The 20301-nt window shown below is 35.2% G+C and overlaps 1 protein-coding gene across 2 annotated transcripts in view; it reads right to left on the bottom strand.

Annotated features, from left to right (window-relative positions):
- Positions 1 to 20301, bottom strand: part of SCFD1 (sec1 family domain containing 1) — a 114616-nt gene that overhangs the window by 33922 nt on the left and 60393 nt on the right. For both annotated transcript variants that reach the window (XM_045450596.1, XM_045450597.1), the window contains exons 15-18: positions 13011 to 13107; positions 9221 to 9291; positions 6401 to 6480; positions 1430 to 1492 (exon numbers count right to left, since the gene is read on the bottom strand). In XM_045450596.1, coding sequence (XP_045306552.1) covers positions 1430 to 1492; positions 6401 to 6480; positions 9221 to 9291; positions 13011 to 13107 — 311 coding nt within the window. The remainder of the gene's footprint in view (positions 1 to 1429; positions 1493 to 6400; positions 6481 to 9220; positions 9292 to 13010; positions 13108 to 20301) is intronic.

The following is a 20301-nucleotide window of genomic DNA, read 5'->3' as shown; positions in this document are numbered from 1 at the left end:
AGCTAGATCCAGTCCTGTGTTTATACAATCTCCCCACAATACATAACCTCTATCACATAAAAATGTGAAGCATAACATACCTGGTGAATTTTACCTCAATTCTGAAGAAATGTTTGAGTATTTAACAACAAAAGTAACATCAACAAATGACCTGCCATATTGGGCATATATTTGTGGCTCAGTCAATCTCTCATTTGGGATCAAGGGATGTTGTGTGGGACAGAATGGTATTCCTGTATTATGATATCAGAAGGCTAGGGATAGCCTTCAAATCATCAAGATTTTCTTACAACACATTGTATTAAAATCCTCAACTACAAAATCCACAAGAAATCTTTAGGCTTTTAATATTCAGTTAAGATTTTAAGATATGGAACTGGAAAGTCTACTAAATACATGAGAGTAATTTCCAAATAAATTTCCTTTTCCCTATCTTGCCTTTACTCCTCTGTGAAATCAAAGGATGGACAAGGTGGAAATGCTTTAACAGAAACAAGAGAAAGTAATCTTTGCTGGAATGAAGAGTTCAGAGGCAATTCCCTGGTACCAGGTAACTCGAGGCACTGCTAACTTACACAGCACTGTATGAAGGTGAGGCTAGCTGGATTCATTCTGTCAAGCATTTAAAACACTTGCCTAGCTGAGTGTTTTTGCTTTTTGCAAACGGTTCCATTAAAACTGGAAGCTTGAGGTAAAGCCAGAATAAAACTGTTTTCCTCTGGATTGTACACTTTTATTCTAAAACTTAAAGAATTTGAAACAAGTATGGCATGAAAAAGAGTAGTTAGAATTACCTTGTTCAGTTACTTTGAAAATCGTGCACACTATAGGATTCTGTGGAGTCAGGAGTCAGACCTAGACTTAGACCTCCTCCTACTATTAAATGATTTCCTCCCTGTCATTTAATAGTATGCCTACATCTCTCTTGAAGCTGTCTTGAGTGCCTAGCTCCAAATCTGTATTACTTATCAACAGTGATATAAAAGTAGCTTTAACCTTCATATAACTTCTGAAAATAAAAAAATGTAATGTTTTAAGAACAAGGAAGCAAAAGAAGCCAATAGCTCATACCATGTAAAATATATTAACTTACATTTTATTTTAAAAAATGTTTATTTTGAAAAACATTATGTTTTTAATTATTATTTTTTTTATGTTTATTTTTTGAGAGAGAGACAGCAAGCTGAGGAAGGGCAGAAAAAGAGGGAGAGAGAAATCCCAAGCATGCTCCATGCTATCAGTGCAGAGCCCGATGTAGGGTTCAAACTCCCAAACTGTGAGATCATGACCTGAGCCGAACCAGGACTTGGGTGCTTACTGAATGAGCCACTCAGGTGCCCCAAAGTGTCAGTGTGCTTTTAGGGCTTGAGAGTCTAATTATGGTCTGGAGTACCAGACTTATTCCATCAGAATTATTAAAAATACTTACCCCATTGGCTTAGTAGTAGTGTTACCATAGCTGGCAGGAGCTGAGGCCATCTTGGCAAAAGCCCTATGAAATAAAAAAAGCTATATTGAAAAACTGATTATCAGAGCAAACATTCAGCATCACAGTATTAAAAACTCCACTGACTTTTACTATGCAGACATTTCTGAAAAGAGAATCATCTTTCAACGAATATAATACAATGTTTCAGTATAATGAGCACTGAAACAATTATATAAATGTTGACTATATGATTTGTAATCATGTAAAATGTTGTCCAAGTACAGTACAATTAGTACTGAAACACTGAGATTTTGTTTTGTTTTGTTTTGTTTTGCAGTTTATGTATTTTGAGAGAGAGAAAGCACAAGCAGGGTGGAGAGCGGAGAGGGGGAGAGAGAGGGAGAGAGAGGAAGAGAGGGAGAGAGAGGTAGGGAATCCCAAGCACGCTCTGGTCTACCAACACAGAGCCCAATGCAGGGCTCAAACCCACGAACTGCAAGATCATGACCCAAGCTGAAGTTGGATGTTCAACTGAATGAGCCACCCAGGCGCCCTTGAAATTCTTTAAAAAATACAAATGCATTCATTTCCCAAACATCAAGACTTTTTCCTTTTATTATATCTGGTCATTAACATGAAACAGACTTGCTGCCTTAAGTTTAGTCTCTTTATCAGTCCCCACATTCCATACTCCCTCATTCCCAGACATATGCCTTTGTTCATGCTGTCCTTTGAGGGGGATAAACGGACTGCCTTCTTCTCCAACAGAAATTATGCATTTCCTTTTAAGACTCTGCTCAAAACTACTTTTTTCTTTTATTAAAAAAAACTTTTTTTTAATGATTATTTATTTTTGAAAGAGAAACAGAGAGCACGAGCCAGGAAGGGGCAGAGAGACAGAGGGAGACACAGAATCTGAAGTAGGCTCCAAGCTCTGAGCTGTCAGCACAGAGTATGATGCAGGGCTTGAACCCACAAACTATGAGATCATGACCTAAGCCGAAGTCGGACGGTTAACCAACTGAGCCATCCAGGTGCCCCAAAACCAATTTTTTCATTAAACTATTCTACCACCCAATGATTTTTCCTTTTAAGAGTTATTTTCTACAACACACACTTTTATACCTAATTGCATGTAGTCATTTATTTTCAAATCTTTCTAAGTGTCCAGAATTCTCTTTAACTAAACTATACAATTTCTGAAGTCTGGCAAAAAGATGGCACTTAGATGTGCTTTTAAAAATATTTTCCTTCTGGGAGTATGTTTACCATAGAGAATTGAGGACACAAAATGCTCCCAAAAGAACCCTAACACTTTGAGGCTCACAATCATGATTTTTGTGTATATCCCTCTAATCCCTGGACACACATATATATAACATACATACTTTAAAAACAAAATTAATATACTGTAAAACTGTTCTGTAACATCGTAACAGCATACCATAAACACTTTTATGTGACTCAATACTCTTCTATAATGGTTTCTAACTATTTCAATTGTTTTTGTAAAAGAAAAAAAAGTTTACATAAATACGAGAAAACCATATGAGAGTAAAAAACGGAATGGAAATCACTAAGATGTGATAATTGAAATGTTAAAAACACTCTACTTCAACTGGGACAGAACTCACTGAAAATACCATTAGAGAAATCCCAAACACAAAAATCACAACCTTGTTCAGGAAGGAGGATGTGAATCAAATGTTTTCAGAAGTAGACTAGAATTTCTGCCTTCAACAAATACTTATTTTTCACTAGAATGAACTATATCTAAACAATATGGAAGGATTCAATAAATCATGGCACATTTTTATGGCTAAACAATATTCACACACTAAATAGTACCACTGAAGAAAATTTAAGAAACACTTTAAAAAAAAACTTTTTAAAAATGTTTCTTTTTGAGGGGCGGGGAGGGAGGGTGGGAAAGTGGGGTTGGAGCAGAGACAAAGGAAGACAGAGAATCCCAAGCAGGCTCCACCAGTGCAAAGCCCGGCGTGTGGCTCGAGCTCACCAGCCGTGAGATCATGACCTGAGCCAAAGCTGGACATTCAACCGAATGAGCCACCCAGGTGCTCCAAGAAACACTATAATTATTTAAGAAAATGGACTGCTAAAATGAGTTAATGGAAAACTAGAATACAAAACTGTATCTACACTAATAATTTCCAAATTTTAAAAAATACATGTAATGTACATATAAAAAGATATACAGTGTTTAGCTATAGACTTTGGATGATGATATTACAAGTAAATTTTTACTTCCTTTCTAACAGAGTTTTATACAATTTTCTTCAAAAAACTTGTATTACTCTTTATAATTATAAAGAAAAATGCTAGGAATTATGTATTTTATAACCATATAAAATGATGTCCAAGACTGGCTTTCCTCTTCCAACAATAAATGTTTGATTAAGGAGTTCTCCACAAATCATAATGTAAAGAACAATGACATATGCCACAAAGCCAATGTGTAAAGGTATATATTATAAAAATTGGAAAAAGCAGTTTTCAGTTTCTCTTTTTAAACAGAGGTCTATTGTATATTTTCTTCTTATTACAAGAACATAGTGAAATAAAAAGAAATTTGAAAAAGCAGGAGCACCTGGCTGGCTCAGTCAGTAGAGCATATAACTCTTGACTTTGGAGTCATGAGTTCGAGACCCATGTTGAGGGTAGAGATGACTTAAAAAAAAAAAAAAAAAAAATGAGGCTCCTGACTAGCTCTGTCAGTGTGCATGGCTCTTGATTTCTGGGTTGTAACTTTGAACTTCATGTTGGGTGTAGAAGATTACTTAAAAATAAATTATTAGGGGTGCCTCAGTGGCTCAGTTGGTTAAGTGCCTGACTCCTGATTTCAGCTCAGGTCATGATCTCACTGTTCGTGGGATTAAGCCCTGCATCAGGCTCTGTGTGCTGACAGCATGGAGCCTGCTTGGGCTTCTCTCTCCCCCTCTCTCTGCTCCTCCCCCACTCGTTTACTCATAATAAATAATTAAAAAAATAAATGAAATCATAAAAAAAAAATTTGAAAAAGCACTCAAACTCAACTCAGAGATAACCACTGTTAACAACTTGGCATACTGTTGAGCTTGGAAAGCATATTCAATCTTATAGTCTTAAAACAATCATTTTAAGAAATATTAAAAAAAAAAGAAATATTTTTAAGTGTATTTATTAACTGTGGGAGAGATAGAGAGACAGAGAGAGAGAGAGAGAGAGAGAGAGAGAGAGAGAACGAACCCCAAGGAGGCTTTATGCTATTAGCACAGAGCCTAACATGGGGCTTTAATTCAAAACTGTGAAATCATGACCAGAGTCGAAATCAATATTTGGATGCTTAATCAACTGAGCCACCCAGGCACCCCATTTTAAGAAATATTTTGAGGGGCACCTGGGTGGCTTGGTCAGTTAAGCGTCCGATTTTGGTTCAGGTCATGATCTCACGGTCCGTGAGTTCGAGCCCCGTGTTGGGCTCTGTGCTGACAGCTCAGAGCCTGGAGCCTGTTTCAGATTCTGTGTCTCCCTCTCTCTCTGACCCTCCCCTGTTCATGCTCTGTCTCTCTCTGTCTCAAAAATAAATAAACGTTAAAAAAAAAAAAATAAAGAAAGAATTATTTTGACAGTAAGGTTTGTTGTAAAAAATTTGGAAGATAAAGATAAGCACATGAAAGGGAAGAAATTCTACCACCTGGAGTTATCCACTGTTAACATTTTAATATATGTCAAGGTATGCAATTGTATGTATATAGATTTATGTTCATATATACAAATACACACAAAAAATAGATGGATGGATAATAGAGATCATAATGTAAAAACTGTCATCTAAGTTTTGGCTCAAATATCACCTACTCAGACACGTTCCCTGATCTTCTCAACAAATTTAACTTTTACCCCCAAGTTAAGATCTTATCACTCGGTGTTATTTTCTTTATACCACTTAGTATCATTTAACAGTATTCTGTTCATTTGTTTGCTTATTTGTTGATTCATTTCCCCTCCACTCAAATGTAAATTCAATGACTGAAGGAGCCTTCCACATGGTCACTATTATATTTCCAAAGTCTAGAAGAGTCTCTAGACACAAAGAGATAAATCACTTGTTGTAAACTATTTTTTCACTATCATATACACATTTTCCAGTGTCATTAGTCTTATACGACATGAATTTTAATTTTCAATTGTATTCTATCTTATAGAAATGCTTACTGTTGAACATTGAGATTGGTTGCTTCTAAGATTTTACAATTCCAATTACTTCTTTGGAATGAAACCGTAGCAGTATGCAAAGATTTAAAAAAAAATTTTTTTTATGTTTTTATTTTATTTTTGAGAGAGAGAGAGACACAGCATGAGAGGGGGAGGGGCAGTGAGAGAGGGAGATACAGGATCCGAAGCAGGCTCCAGGCTCAAAGCTATAAGCACAGAGCCCGACATGGCACTCGAACTCATGAACTGTGAGACGATGGATGACCTGAGCCAAAGTCGGCACTCAACCGACTGAGTCACCTAGGCACCCCACAAAGATTTTTAAAAAAAAATTTTTATACCATCTGGCAAAATGGTGACAATTTATATTTTTTAATAGCAGAATATAAATGCACCAATTAATTTTCTGTATCCTTAGCACAGCACTTTACTGTATCTGTGTGCTATGTTAATCTGCATTTCTCTACTAGTGAAATTAAAATTTTCTTCTGATGTTTTTGAGATGGCTGACCCAAAACATTTCAGTCTTTGTCACTCGTATCTAATCAGCGAAGACAACATCAACTTCTCTAGGGAAGAAAGGCATCACCATTTTTTGTAATTTTAAGCTGTGGATAGAGAGGGCCAGATAGGGAAATATTTATGTCACCAAATTAAAAAAAAAATACTAAGGCACTGTTCAATTTTCTTAGTAACATTCTTATCTTCTTGGGACTTCCACTGTACTCTTTTATATAAGAAGAAAATAAAACTTACTTCCACTGTTTGATATATTGTAAGGGATTAAGGTTGCATCCTGCATCAGTTAATGCTTTTTTGTATTGCTCCAAATCAGCCTGAAATAAGCAAAGAACGATATAAAAATTTTTACTTTCATGAAAGAGAAGACCATTTTGTTATTATTTTATTCATTAAAAAGTCAGACCAAAGGCACGAGTTTAAATTCCAGGCACCCAAGTAGAACGGAGTCATATTTTGAGTATGAGTGACACCCGAGACAAAAATCACATCTAATGAAAATTACCTTTGACAGACTCCCAAATCACCTATCCAGTACTTTGTCATCCCTCAGTGAGTCAGTCAATTTTTCCTCCACTTTTGAACTTGCCTTTCCTCAGGATAATCACTATATGAAACAACTGGCTTGACCAAGAATATTTCAGAACCAGAAACACAAGGGGCATGACACTGACTGAGGGGAAATGCAGATTCAGGTTTTCCCCTGTCATATACACTCTAGTGGTCCAAATGCATTAATGGAGTATCAGGTGTCTTACACTTTTTAAACTGTTGTTTCCTCTTTCTTGTTCTTTTTGTTTCCTGATGAGTAAGTCCAGTTGAATTCCTGTAATTTATAGGAGCCTATCATCATAGTGATTCCATTATAAAAATTTTAGAAGACAGAAATTTAATTTTTTTTAATGTTTACTTTTTTTTTGAAGGAGAGAGACAGAGCATGAGCAGGGGAGGGGCAGAGACACAGGGAGACACAAAATCTGCAATAGGCTCCAGGCTCTGAGCTGTCACCACCAAGCCTGACACGGGGCTTGAACTCAGGAGCCATGAGATCATGACCCGAGCCGAAGTCGGATGCTTAACTGACTGAGCCACCCAGGTGCCCCTTACAAGTCAGAAATTTAAAGCTCACCTTCAACCAGAGATGTTCACTATTTTGCATTTTTGGGGCTATCAGCTGACATCAGTAATCATAATTTGCTTTAAGCCTCTTAATGATCACTTAAAACTTATGAAAATATAGTCCTTACCAAAAATAAATGAAAATAATGTGGTCAAATTAAGGGAATTCTGAATTAAGTTTCAGAATCATAAATTCTGAAGCAAATATTATAAATAGGCTATAAGCCTTTTTATATATAAACCAAATATATATGTATATATACCTATAAAAATCCTCTAAGATATAGGTATGAGATGCTTCTAAAAAGAAAACTAGGGGCACCTGGGTGGCTCGGTCGGTTAAGCAGCCGACTTTGGCTCAGGTCATGATCTCACGGTCCGTGAGTTCAAGCCCTGCGTCGGGCTCTGTGCTGACAGCTCGGAGCCTGGAGCCTGCTTCAGATTCTGTGTCTCATTCTCTCTCTGCCCCTACCCCACTTGTGCTCTGTCTCTCAAAAACAAATGTTAAAAAAAAAAATTTAGAATGAGCAAATATCTGGACTTGTAAATTGCCATTAAAATGTATGTTTAGGGGCGCCTGGGTGGCGCAGTCGGTTAAGCGTCCGACTTCAGCCAGGTCACGATCTCGCGGTCCGTGAGTTCGAGCCCCGCGTCAGGCTCTGGGCTGATGGCTCAGAGCCTGGAGCCTGTTTCCGATTCTGTGTCTCCCTCTCTCTCTGCCCCTCCCCCGTTCATGCTCTGTCTCTCTCTGTCCCAAAAATAAATAAACGTTGAAAAAAAAAAATATTTTAAAATGTATGTTTAAAAAAAAAAAAAACAAACAAAAAAAAGAAAACTACACTTTCTTACTAAATTAAAATAAAAGACGTATTCCCAGAACAAAGCAGAATTGGCCTAAAGCAAATATTGGGTTTAGCTTACTGATTTAACACCAAGATTTTTGACCAAAAAAATGCGTTATGATCTATCAGACTTATAAAAATACATGGTATTGGCAAAGGAAAGACGTTTATAACTACTGTATCATCCTAGGTGTCATCTCCAAAGTTCTAACACTTGCTGCTCACCAGTAAAATTTTACTGAGTTAACAGGAGAGTTAGCAGGTCTCTAACCTGGCAACAACACTGACACCAAAATTACCATTTGCCTTCAAAGTCAATTAATTACCTATAAACTTCTTTTTCTTCTAAAGCAAGTGATGGCCCGTCACAGAAAAAGAAAACAACAAAATTATCCATAATCCTCTTTTCCAGGGGAAAAAAAAAATCTAGAAAGGGAAATATGTCATTTCCCAAGAATTGTGAGGCATTTATTGATATAAAAGTTATTTGATTGCAATATTAAAAAAATCTCAATTTCATTTTTTTATATGAATCATATGACATACATAAATCTGAAGTGCAATCTAATTAAATTGCGATATTTACATAGCAATTTGGAAGTTTGGGTATTTTCTTCCATTTGACTCCTTATGTTCTATAATTGACATTAGTTTTTAAATAACCTTAAAATATTACATTTTTACTTTAGGTTAAAGATAAATTCAGTGGAAAGCATTAGTGGCTACAGCTTAATGAAATGGAGCTTTTAAGATCATTACATAATGAGAAATAAGGCCAAACTTACAAAAAGCATAGCAAACTTGGTTAACTTCATTTATAATAGCTATTTTCCCAGAAATAAGAATTTGGGCACTTGAATTCAATTCATATTCCAACAACTTAAAAGTGATCAGACATTTCATGAGTGGATAGTTCTCTTGGTGACAATAAATACTGCTATAAAACTCAGCAGTAAATAGAACCAGCCTTAACAAATTGTTTTTTTTTTTTAAAGAAAGGAATGAGGTAGTTATTTGGTCACAGTGATCTGTCTTCTATTTTTGAAACAAACAAATATCTCCCCTTCTATCCAATAACTAAACAAAGAGGACATACCTCAGAGGGTGCTTGCTGTGCACTTATATAATAAATAAGAAACAGCCTCATTTTATCTTCTGGAGTTCCTGCTACATAGGGGGGAAAAAAACTTTCAGAATTCTGGTTAAGTGTTATAGTCAACACAAGTATATACAAATTTAAGGCATATATAAATATGACAAGATAAAACATGGTTCTTTCAAGTGATTTAAGGTTACAGGCACTCTAATTATGACTATGTAACACACAGATATGGAAAATGATTAAATGTTGTGGGAGTAAAGGAATGGGATATGGGAGTATCTTCATTCTCTCTTCCTAAGTGTCTATAAGAGATGTACCTTTTTTAAAAAAATTTTTTAATGTTTATTTTTTTTTTCAGAGAGAGAGAGCGAGAGCGAGCATGAATGGGGAGCATCAGAGAGAGGGAGACACAGAATCTGAGGCAGGATCCAGGCTCTGAGCTGTCAGCACAGAGCCTGACGCGGGGCTAGAACTTGTGAACCGAGAGATCATGACCTGAGCTGAAGTTGGATGCTTAACTGACTGAGCCACCCAGGTGCCCCAAGAGATGAACCTTTTAGATTGAAACTCAGAAAGAACAGAGTAGGTAGGATAATCACACACATCTAAAACAGTATAGTTCTGAGATGGAAAAAGGATGTCAGTACTAATTATGTAAAGACAATAAATATAAAAATCAGACTGTCCTGGGAAAACAGCTCTATGGTCCTTCTAGGTGTTAGGTTATGAAACCTAAGTATGAAACACTTCTGAAAAGTGGGGTCACAAAATATACAGGTCTCCTCTTTCTTGAGGGTATTCTATCACTATATAAGATTTGAGAAAAGAATACATTTATATATTAAAATAAACACTGTTGTACTATGCAAAATACATTTGCTAGAAAGTCTAAGACAAATGTAAGATATCAAAGAAATTTCTTGCCCACATTGAGTTTGATCTGCTACTCTTACTACCCAGAGCCCCAAACTACAGAGAAATTCATTTATTCTCCACCCTGTTACTGGGTGTACTGTGGTACAAAGTGATGAGGCACTGGTCACCGGTAACTCAGTTTTACCACCAACCAATAACAATATGTACTCTCACTTCAAAGTCCTAATACTCAAGAACTTGGCAGTGTTGTACTTTCTTATAGAATAAAAACTAGGAAAATTTTTTCAAAACGTGACTAATGAACTATCGGTTTTTTTATATGGTTTAGAATCCAGATAACCATTCTCAAATTATCCTTACTCCCTAAATATGGCAAAGAATGGTAATAAAGATCAATGATGGGTTCTCCAAAGTTCTGATGTTTACAAATAAATATTGTATCTTGGACACTGAATATTATGTTATGAAATTCAGGGTCTTGTTTAAATCCCAGGAGAAAGCTGCTATTTTTGTTTTAGCAGGGAATTAGCCTGGCTAGGTTCAGGCCAAAGTTCCCACCAGCTATCTGTGGGTTGTGGTTCCATCATCGATTTCTATTTTCAAAACCTTCTGCAGTGCTACTGGGATCTGTCCAACCATCTAGTGGCCACTGCGGGAACTGGGAAATCATATAGCCCTTCAACTCTTAGTCTTAGGAATGCTATTTAGGATCAGATTCACGTATGTGCAGCTCAGGAGTGAGCCCAGGAATTCATAAACAACTTTATGAGCTTGCTTTCCTGAGCTCCTTCCTCTCTGCAATCTCCCTGGTACTTTCCAATTCCTTTGGCTTTCCCTTTCTGGTGCTTCGGTCAGAAAGCTTTGGCTTTAGTTACCCTGTTCTAGTGTGCATTTCCTGCAACTATGACTAAGCAGCTAAAGGACAAAGAAAAAAGGCAACCAGGCTTGCTGTATGCTCATGGGACCACCATTCCTAAAGCAGAAGAGAAAGGCTCCCCTCTCTCTGAGTTTTAGGGGCCTGTAGATGCCTGTTACTGTTTTTAATATCCTCAGCATCAACTACTTCTCCAACGAGTCCTAGCAGAAAATGTATTTATAAGCTACAGTCTTTACATTGTTGCTCCTAGCCCTGCTCAGTTGACTGAACACACACACACACCCACACACGTATATATATATACGTATGTGTGTATATATATATATATATGTATATATATATATATATGTGCACGCACATGTTATCTATATTTATTTCTGTCTGACAAATATATAGTGAAAACACCAAGACTATAATACTTCCAATTCCAATCCAACATTATAGAGCTCATTATAGTTTTCTCCCTTTCTCTACTTGTTTTCTCTTCCTTCTCTGACAAGAGGAAACCTGGCACCATTTGTAGCACCTGACATATACACTTCTTTAACCAGTCCACTGTATATAACAAATATCCTATCTCTGCAGCCATCCCCTTGCCTGTATGGATGTCTTCTCACTCCATGTGGGCTCTGATTCTCTACAATAGACTTGCTCACATGCCTGGCCACACTTCTCATCACTCTTGGACTGACGCTGGGTTGCTACTGTGTACAGTCACCCTCCTCAATCTGTTACAGCTCTTACAGCCCATGCTTTCACATGTGGCTTCTCTGCTCAATCCACTGGGATTTTGATGCTTCCCTCTGTCCCACATGTGGATGCCTTTCTCATCCTGCTCAGGTTGCAACATCTTGTTTTGGCCTAAAATGGCACCAGACTTCCAGTTTGCATGAATGCCTACCTTGTTCTCTTGTGGTTAATGTCTTTAAAACTAAATTGAGAAAGTAAGGGGAAAGAATAGAGAAAGGTTCTGATAGTTTTTTATTAACACATTCATTTGCTTCAACTTTAGTCAAAACTTATTATAAATAATAAGGAATAGCTCTGAAATGATGGGCTTATATATTTTGCATTTTTTCATTGTAAAGTGAAAATAACTCCAAAATAGTATGTTCTCACTACAAATCCAGCTTCTTAAAAGTGTGAGCAATAACCTAAAGCTTCTTAGAGAAGTTTCTGTGAAAAGAATCTTTAAATTACAAACAATTTGGAATTTATTACTTTTCAGTTTGGAATAAAGTCTAAAAGTCATACCAAAGTCTAACTCAGAAACCATCATCATTCAGCTAAGTGACTTGTATGCAAAATATAAGCTGAATAGCTTATATACTTTTTATTCATTTTGGAAAAGCAGTCTACTGAGATTTGAATTGAAAACTATTCTGAAATGATCAACAAGTCTCTAAAGTTTGGATAGTTTTGGAGGCTAAAACCTATGTGGATCCCCATGATCGTTATAACTGAAAGTAAAAATTATAACATTTTCTAAGTACAAAGAGTCATATCTTGTTTTAAGAAAACCTAACATACAAATATTTAAACGTAAATATGAAAGGGACTGATTAAGGAGTTTCTTTAAAAGTAAAGTCCCTAAATATTTAAAACAGAATTCAGTTTTAGATATATCCTTTTGGGAAATGCTTTAGGGTTAAACTAAAGTAATGAGAAGTGTATCATTTAGAGACACCTGCTTTGAATGTTATACTTCCAAGTCTTCCTAAAACCAGCAGAATTTGAACTTCAGCTATATCACTTTATTTTTTTTCCCCCAGATATATCACTTTAAATAAATGAATGCAACAAGTTCTTCAATACCATCAAAGAGAAGTTCAGTGAAATAAAATGCAAATCATTTTTCCACTTCAGGAATTGCTATGCTACGAACTTCTCAACAGAAACTAGCTCATTTAATTATCTCATTATTGGCATGGATTGGAAAAATAATAATTCTATTCAGATTTTACTTATACTGAACATGCTGGATTCAACAGCTCTGAAACTTAACATTAACCTCAAATTTATGGTACATACCATCAGGGTCTGATATTATATCTAGAAGAGATTTATCCAGAGTAGTTTTGCTCATTATTTTTTCTTCATATTCAAAATATACATCTAGTTTTCTTGCCTGTTTCAAAATAAATATTAGATTAGACTATATGAAGTAATAAAGACATACTAAGGGCCTCTCAGCTTACAAGTTTCTATTTTCTATGATCAATTTTTAAAAATAAGTGTTCATTTACTAATAGAATTTACTTTCAAGTTTCTTACTTTTGATCATACACTTAGTTTAAAAATTACAGATTGACTATTTTACCATATCTGACTTATAAACTCAGAATTAATTCTGCATGTCATATATTAGCAAAGATAAAAATCACACCAATCTCAATTACTGTATTTATTAGTAATTAGCATAAAAATAAATAATTGTATTCCATGCAAATTAATGTCAGGTGGTCATGTTATGTTTACATTTTTAGTGCACAAATCCACACATTTTCAAGTTAAACTGGACAGAAAATTACCCTAATTATTTTTAGTGGTTTTTAAACAAAGCTAACGTCCTCATTAATTTTCCTACTTAATACTTTGAAGTTTTAGGTAATGGAAAAGTAGTCAAACTTAGCTCTCCTATATGATCCCTTTTCCAATTTAAAATTTGTTTATTAAAACTATCCAAATGAAGTTAAAATATTAGGATTCTCCAAAGTAAATACAAATTATCATTATCAAGTATCTACTAAATTATGCTTCAATAATACAAAAGAGAAAAGAACATGATTTCTATTGAAAGTGTTAACAATTTAAATGAGAGTAGAAACCATTCATGAAATAAATTAGAATACTCAGAGATACCAATGAAGAACCAAAATATAAACACAGAACATAAATATACTGAGCTAAGATGATAGAACGAAATAAACAGTTAATCCACTGTAGAGAAGAAAGTGATGAATTTTGACTTGAGATTTCAAAGTGACTGGGGACAGGAATAGAGTTCATTTCAGTGAAAGGAATTGCACCATGCATAGTCAGAGTGGAGAAGTCTGAATGATAGTTTCATTCTAAGGTGTTTCATATATAAAGCAACAGAAAATCAGAGTCCCTCAATCCCACTCTCCCACAGTGGCACACAAGGCCAGTTTTAAATAGCTGAAATACTCAGTTTAAAAATCAATACAACATAAAAAGGTATTTTGAGACCAGTCCTCACCCTTGTTCTCTTCTACCCCTACTCCTATGGATATTTACTTCAACTATTTCTTCTACAGTTGTCCAGTTCCTTTATGCAAAATGTAAGCAAACAGGGTCTATATCCTAATATCTGTCGGCTTTCTGACACAAAAGGAATATACTATACTCTTCTGTTCCTTGCTTTAACTCAACAATATATTCTACATCAGTACACAGAGAATTCTCTTGCCAGTCAACTCTTGGAAGAGTATAATAAACCCTATAAGGGTCTTCCTTTTTTATAAACCCTTGGGTCCTTCATATTCTTCAGATTCCCTGATATAGGAACTATTTTCACTACTGTATAATGCTACTTTGAATACTACAGATTAAGAGGTGAAGTCTTAGGAATGGAAAATTTTAATTTTGAAAAAGGACAAAAGAAATGGAAAAGAGATCCTAGGAAAGAGACCATGATAGTGGCTGTGGGAACGGAAAGGAAGAGACACATTTAATAATTAACATGTGAATGGATATGGGAATCAAAGTAGTGAAAAAAGTCAAAGATAACTCCAGGGGGAACTAAAATGATAGTATAGGAACTATGTTAATGTGAACTGAATATGAGACTGGTAAAGGCTAATTATCTCTAGAGTGAAGACTGGAAAGGGGGTGGGGGGGAAGGATATAAAATAAGGTGTTAAGCTGACTTTCAGGCCCTCATGATCTGCTCTAGCCAACCTTTTCTGTTTCACCCACCACTTTTCACTTAGTCACATCAAACACCTCAATGACTTCTGATTAAACATTGTGTACACCTGTAGTCCTCTAGGCATAGGCTTGGGTTATTCTCTTAGTTTTTAAGAATACATTCCTCTTCTATTACCTGTGCAGTGAATTCTACTCATTCTTCAGGGACCAGCTTCTTTTCAACTCTCTTCAATCTCTATTTGTTCCCCCTTGTTGCCCATCAATCTCCTTTTTGCTTGGAGGAATTTATTACCCCCTTAAATGTGTACCATCAGCATTTTACATACCTCTCCATAATAACAATCTTCATACTATATTACTCTCCTTTGTTTACATGCTACCATTCTAAAACAGTAAATTCCCTAGACTGTGTTTAATTAATCGTTTAGCCCTGGGAATTTAACATAGCACCTGGCTCATAACAACTACTTGACAAGGTCTTTGTTGAATTCCTCAACTAAAAGCAGGACATACACAGATCAAGTAGTCATCTTTAGAAGACACAAAAGTAGATGGACGAACTTCTAGGAGTGAAAAATGTAAAGAACCAAGTCTTTAGTGATTTAATATATAAAATTAAGTAGGTTCAATGCCATAATGGGAGTATAATGTCTGTACCTGCAAACGAATGAAGAAAAGAAACATGGTTCACTGATTTTTGTAGCTACAGACATTAGATTTATTTTGCTAAGTCTTCATGTATTAACTTACACTTAAATTTCTAACAAGCAATGCAAATAGAATCTAAAAGTAAGTTAGTTTAATTGCTAGTGGGTAGGGAGTTTCTTTTGGAGGTGATGAAAATGTTATAAAAGTACATTTTGGTTGTGAATGCACAACTCTGTGACAACACTATAAAAACCATTGAACTGTACACTTTAGATAGGTTAACTAACTGTATGCTATGTGAACTATACCTCGATAAAGCATTAAAGAAAATTAACTTAGCATTTCAATATACTGATTCCCATGAAGGAGAGAAAAGAGTGGAGTGGAGATTTTCTAGCCTGAATATGAGAACTAGTATATGTTCAGGATCCATTTGTGCAAGGCACTTTACTTACAGCTATGGCTTTCAAATGTTTTTAAACAGAGAACCTCAGGACCCTCTTTCTCAAATCAAATCTTCTGCAGAACCCTAAACATAAAATAGATACAAGCGACCCATTAAATGTCTCTATAGTAATCTAGGGTACCAGAGAACAGTGTTTGAAAACTACTAACTTAATCTCATTTAATTCTCCAAGTAACACTATGAACTAAGAATTATTAGTCCCATTTTAAAAATGAAGAAACAGACACACAGAAACATATATTTATTCAAGGTTACCAGAGTAGAAGTAGTAGAAAGCTGAGATTCAAATCCAGGTCAGACTCCAATGTACACCACAGATAAAGAGTAGGGAAAATTATATTTTCCTCAAGTACAATTTATTGCTTCTTTTGTTTATGCTTTATGAAAGAAAGTATATTTGTCAATTAGTACATATTTGGGGTTTTTTTTTTTGGTAATACACGTAATTTATATGTGGCAAAAGGTTATTTTGGCCGGATAGATAATATATAGAAGTTCTTTCTCAATTTTTTGAAGTAAAGGAAATACTAAGAGAAACAACTTCTGTAATCCCAAAGATTAATTATTCTTATACAATAGGAGTTCAAAGGAGAATACAATTTGGATAACAATAATCACATAAAAAATAAACAAATTAAAAATATAAAACAAAATAACAAGGTCAAGATAATAAACAGATTTTTGGTAACTTCAATAAATATCAAGAATAAACAGTAAAAGGATTATTATAGAGACCCAGAGGACTATGCATGGAATACAACTTATATCCAGTGAATATACACTCTGAAAGCCATGAATTTCTTAAAAATCTCTTTAAAAGGGCTAAGGGAGGAATGTGATTTTTAAAAAGTTCTAGTGTTTTTCTCCCAATTTCAGAGTTACCATTGGAAAATCAGGCTGATGTTTTTCATGTTTCAGTACACTACCTCAACATTTATATTAAATTAACATAACCCCCACACACAACTTTTTTGACTGCAAAAGCCCACCAGGTTTGAAAAGGACAAAAGGGAACCCTTTAAAAAACTAGCTTGTCCCTTCACTCACAATAATGGAGAACTCTTAAGAGTCATCTGAGATGAACAAGTGGTATTCTTACTTTCTCTTTTGAAAATCTATTACCGAAGCACATTTGTCAGATGACCTATACAGGGCATGAAATGAATTTCTTTTTCTTTCCTACAACTGCAGGGGATTTTTCCTTCTCTTAACCATTCTTTACATTCCAGCTACAAACACCACCATTCTGGTACTCCCTACTCACTGCTAGTTACAATTCTCATTTCTCACCTCAGTCTACGACTGGTTGATGACACAGAGTGGTATTTCTTGACCTTCCCTCTTTTCCAAGCCCTAATTCTATAACCTAGCACAAGTCAGCAGTGAAAGTAAAGGCAAAAAGGGATTAGAGTTATACTTCCTTTACTATTAAGAATCTCAGGGGCGCCTGGGTGGCGCAGTCGGTTAAGCGTCCGACTTCAGCCAGGTCACGATCTCGCGGTCCGGGAGTTCGAGCCCCGCGTCAGGCTCTGGGCTGATGGCTCAGAGCCTGGAGCCTGTTTCCGGTTCTGTGTCTCCCTCTCTCTCTGCCCCTCCCCCGTTCATGCTCTGTCTCTCTCTGTCCCAAAAAATAAATAAACGTTGAAAAAAAAAAAAAAAAAAAAAAAAAAAAAAAAAAAAAAAGAATCTCAATATTCCTCTCCTACTTCTCACAGGAGAGAGATGGGATGATAAACTCTTCTCTGTTGAAAGACAGTATTAGCAACATTTTACATAATGAATTAAATATGGTTTGTAGGACAGGGGTCTGTGCATCACATTTTACTTAGACTAAAGCATAGCCTAAGCTAAAATAAACTTAGAACCATATTTTTAGGATATAACCTATACCTAAATTGAAGACCATCTACACCCTAGCCTTTCCTTTCCTGTTCTTTTTTCCCCATGTTTAATCCGTATCATTTTTTTAGTGCTGTATTTACATATCCCATCCTCCAGGTGGCAGCACTTGAACACTGTATTATAATAGTCTGCAGTTGGTGTAGGTTACTAGAATAGGAACTCCTTGTTACTATTTACTTATTACTGTGTGCCTTGTGCCCTCCCTGCAAGATAACTGGAATTCTCCAAATCTCAAGTGCTTTTTATAATACAACAAAATAGCAAGTTAATGTATTTTCCATTATCTAGGTGTGTATTCTGTTGCATTTTATACTGGTGGGCTTGAATGGGTCTGCCATCGTTAAGAAATTATGTGGTGCAAAAACCAGATGATACATTAAATTGTATTTGAAGGTGTTCTACAACAAAGGTAGATGAATATATTTACTCTAGAGTACTTGTTCATATGATAGAGTGAATTAGAAATCTTGAATAAAATTCATCCTTATACCTCTACCTCATTTCTATGCAGTGATGGACACTGCACTGTCAGGGTGAGGAATCTGGTTAGGATCTTCAATTTTTTACAACAGCCTATCAATTTTAATACTTGATTATCTTATTTCTAAATAGATGCATTTTTCTCTCAACCAACCACAATGAATTTGTAGCATTTTAGGCCCAAATCAGAATACGTAACTTCAACTTCTCTGCTAATTCCTACCAAAAGACCAACTAAATAAAGTAGTAACATAATACTTAAAGAATATGCAATCTTCCCACTCTAGACACTATAAACTTAGACATTACTACATTGGAAACTCACAAAACACCCTCACTGAATTATATATTAGTATTACACCTTTGACTTTCATTAAAGTTGCTATAGAAAATGTGAGTGTAAAAATATCATTGTATCACTCAATTTATTCCAGATAATGCCCAATATGAACAATGTATTTTGTAATATGATGCTAAGCAACACTTCGCTTAGAATAAAAAAGGGTGCCTGGCTGGCTCAGTCAGTAGAGCACGTGTCTCTTGATTTCTGGGTGAGTTTAAGCCCCACACTGGGAGTCAAGTGTACTTAAAATAAATAAATAAATAAAAATTAAAAGGAAAAAAGAATAAAAAACAAATTCTCCTTTCTGGTAAGAAGGTTTTTGTTGTTGTTGTTGTTTTAACTTAATTACATCTCTCTCTCTTTTTTTTTATCTTGGTTGCCTGAAAATTCAAAGCCAAATTTGAGAATTATCATTATAACTACCGAGTTTTTATTTCATTATTTTTGTTCTATGTGCTATTTGTGAAAGCTACTTTAAATCTGTTTTAGAATACACATGCAACTTTAATCTACAAATTATATTGTATACTGACTCCTAAAAATAAATTCTGACTAAAGTGATCTATGCAATAAAAAATTTTAAATGTACATGAAGAGATGTTTACATGTTTATATAAAAAGTATTAAAAACAAAAATATTAGCAACATAATGAAATCTAAAAATTGATTAATATTTCTAGAAAAAATATTTACAGGGCACTTGTAAACTATATTAAGTCTTATTTTACTATGACTCTCAGAAGCATTTAGTTTTAATTTATACCAACAGTGTGTTGAACTCTTAAAATATATACCCAGAAAAAGAAAAAACAAATTTAAGCAAACAGAAGAAAAGAAATAATAAAAATTAGAGCAGAAATCAATGAAATTATAAACAAGAAATCAACAGAGACAATCACTGGAACCAAAAGCTGGCTCTTCAAAAAGATCAATAGAATTGATTACAGAATTTTATCAATAATGAATAATCTTCCCAAACAGAAAGCATAAGATCTAGGTAGGTTCACTAATGAATTCCATCAACTATTTAAGTCAGAAATTAAAACAATTTTCTACAATCTCTTTCAGAAAACAGAATGCAACTGGGGTGCCTGGGTGGCTCAGTTTGTTGAGTGTCCAACTTTGGCTCAGGTCATGATTTTGCGGTTTGTGGGTTTGAGCCCTGGGTGCTGACAGCTCAGAGCCCGGAGCCTGGTCCGGATTCTTTCTCCCTCTCTCTCTGCCCCTCCCCAGCTCACACTCTGTCTACCTCTCTCTCTCAAAAACAAAAACAAAAACAAAAAAACAAACAAACAAAAAAAACCAATGCAAATAATGAGAAACTAGATGCTTTCCAGCTAAAATCAGGAACGAGACAAGGATACTCCCTCTCAACTTTCTATTTAACACTGTACTGGAAACCCTAGCTAATGTAATAAATAAGAGAAGGAAATCAAAGGTACACAGATTGGAATAAAGAAAAAAAAAAACTCTTCATTTGCAGATGACACAATTGTCAATGTAGAAAATTTCAAAAAACAACAAAAAATTTCTGGAACTAATAAGCAACTATAGCACAGTTGCAGGATACAAGGTTAATACACAAAAGTCAA

Source organism: Leopardus geoffroyi, chromosome B3, assembly GCF_018350155.1.
Source record: "Leopardus geoffroyi isolate Oge1 chromosome B3, O.geoffroyi_Oge1_pat1.0, whole genome shotgun sequence".
In the NCBI taxonomy this organism is placed as follows: domain Eukaryota; kingdom Metazoa; phylum Chordata; class Mammalia; order Carnivora; family Felidae; genus Leopardus; species Leopardus geoffroyi.
This window is presented reverse-complemented; position numbering and strand designations above follow the sequence as displayed.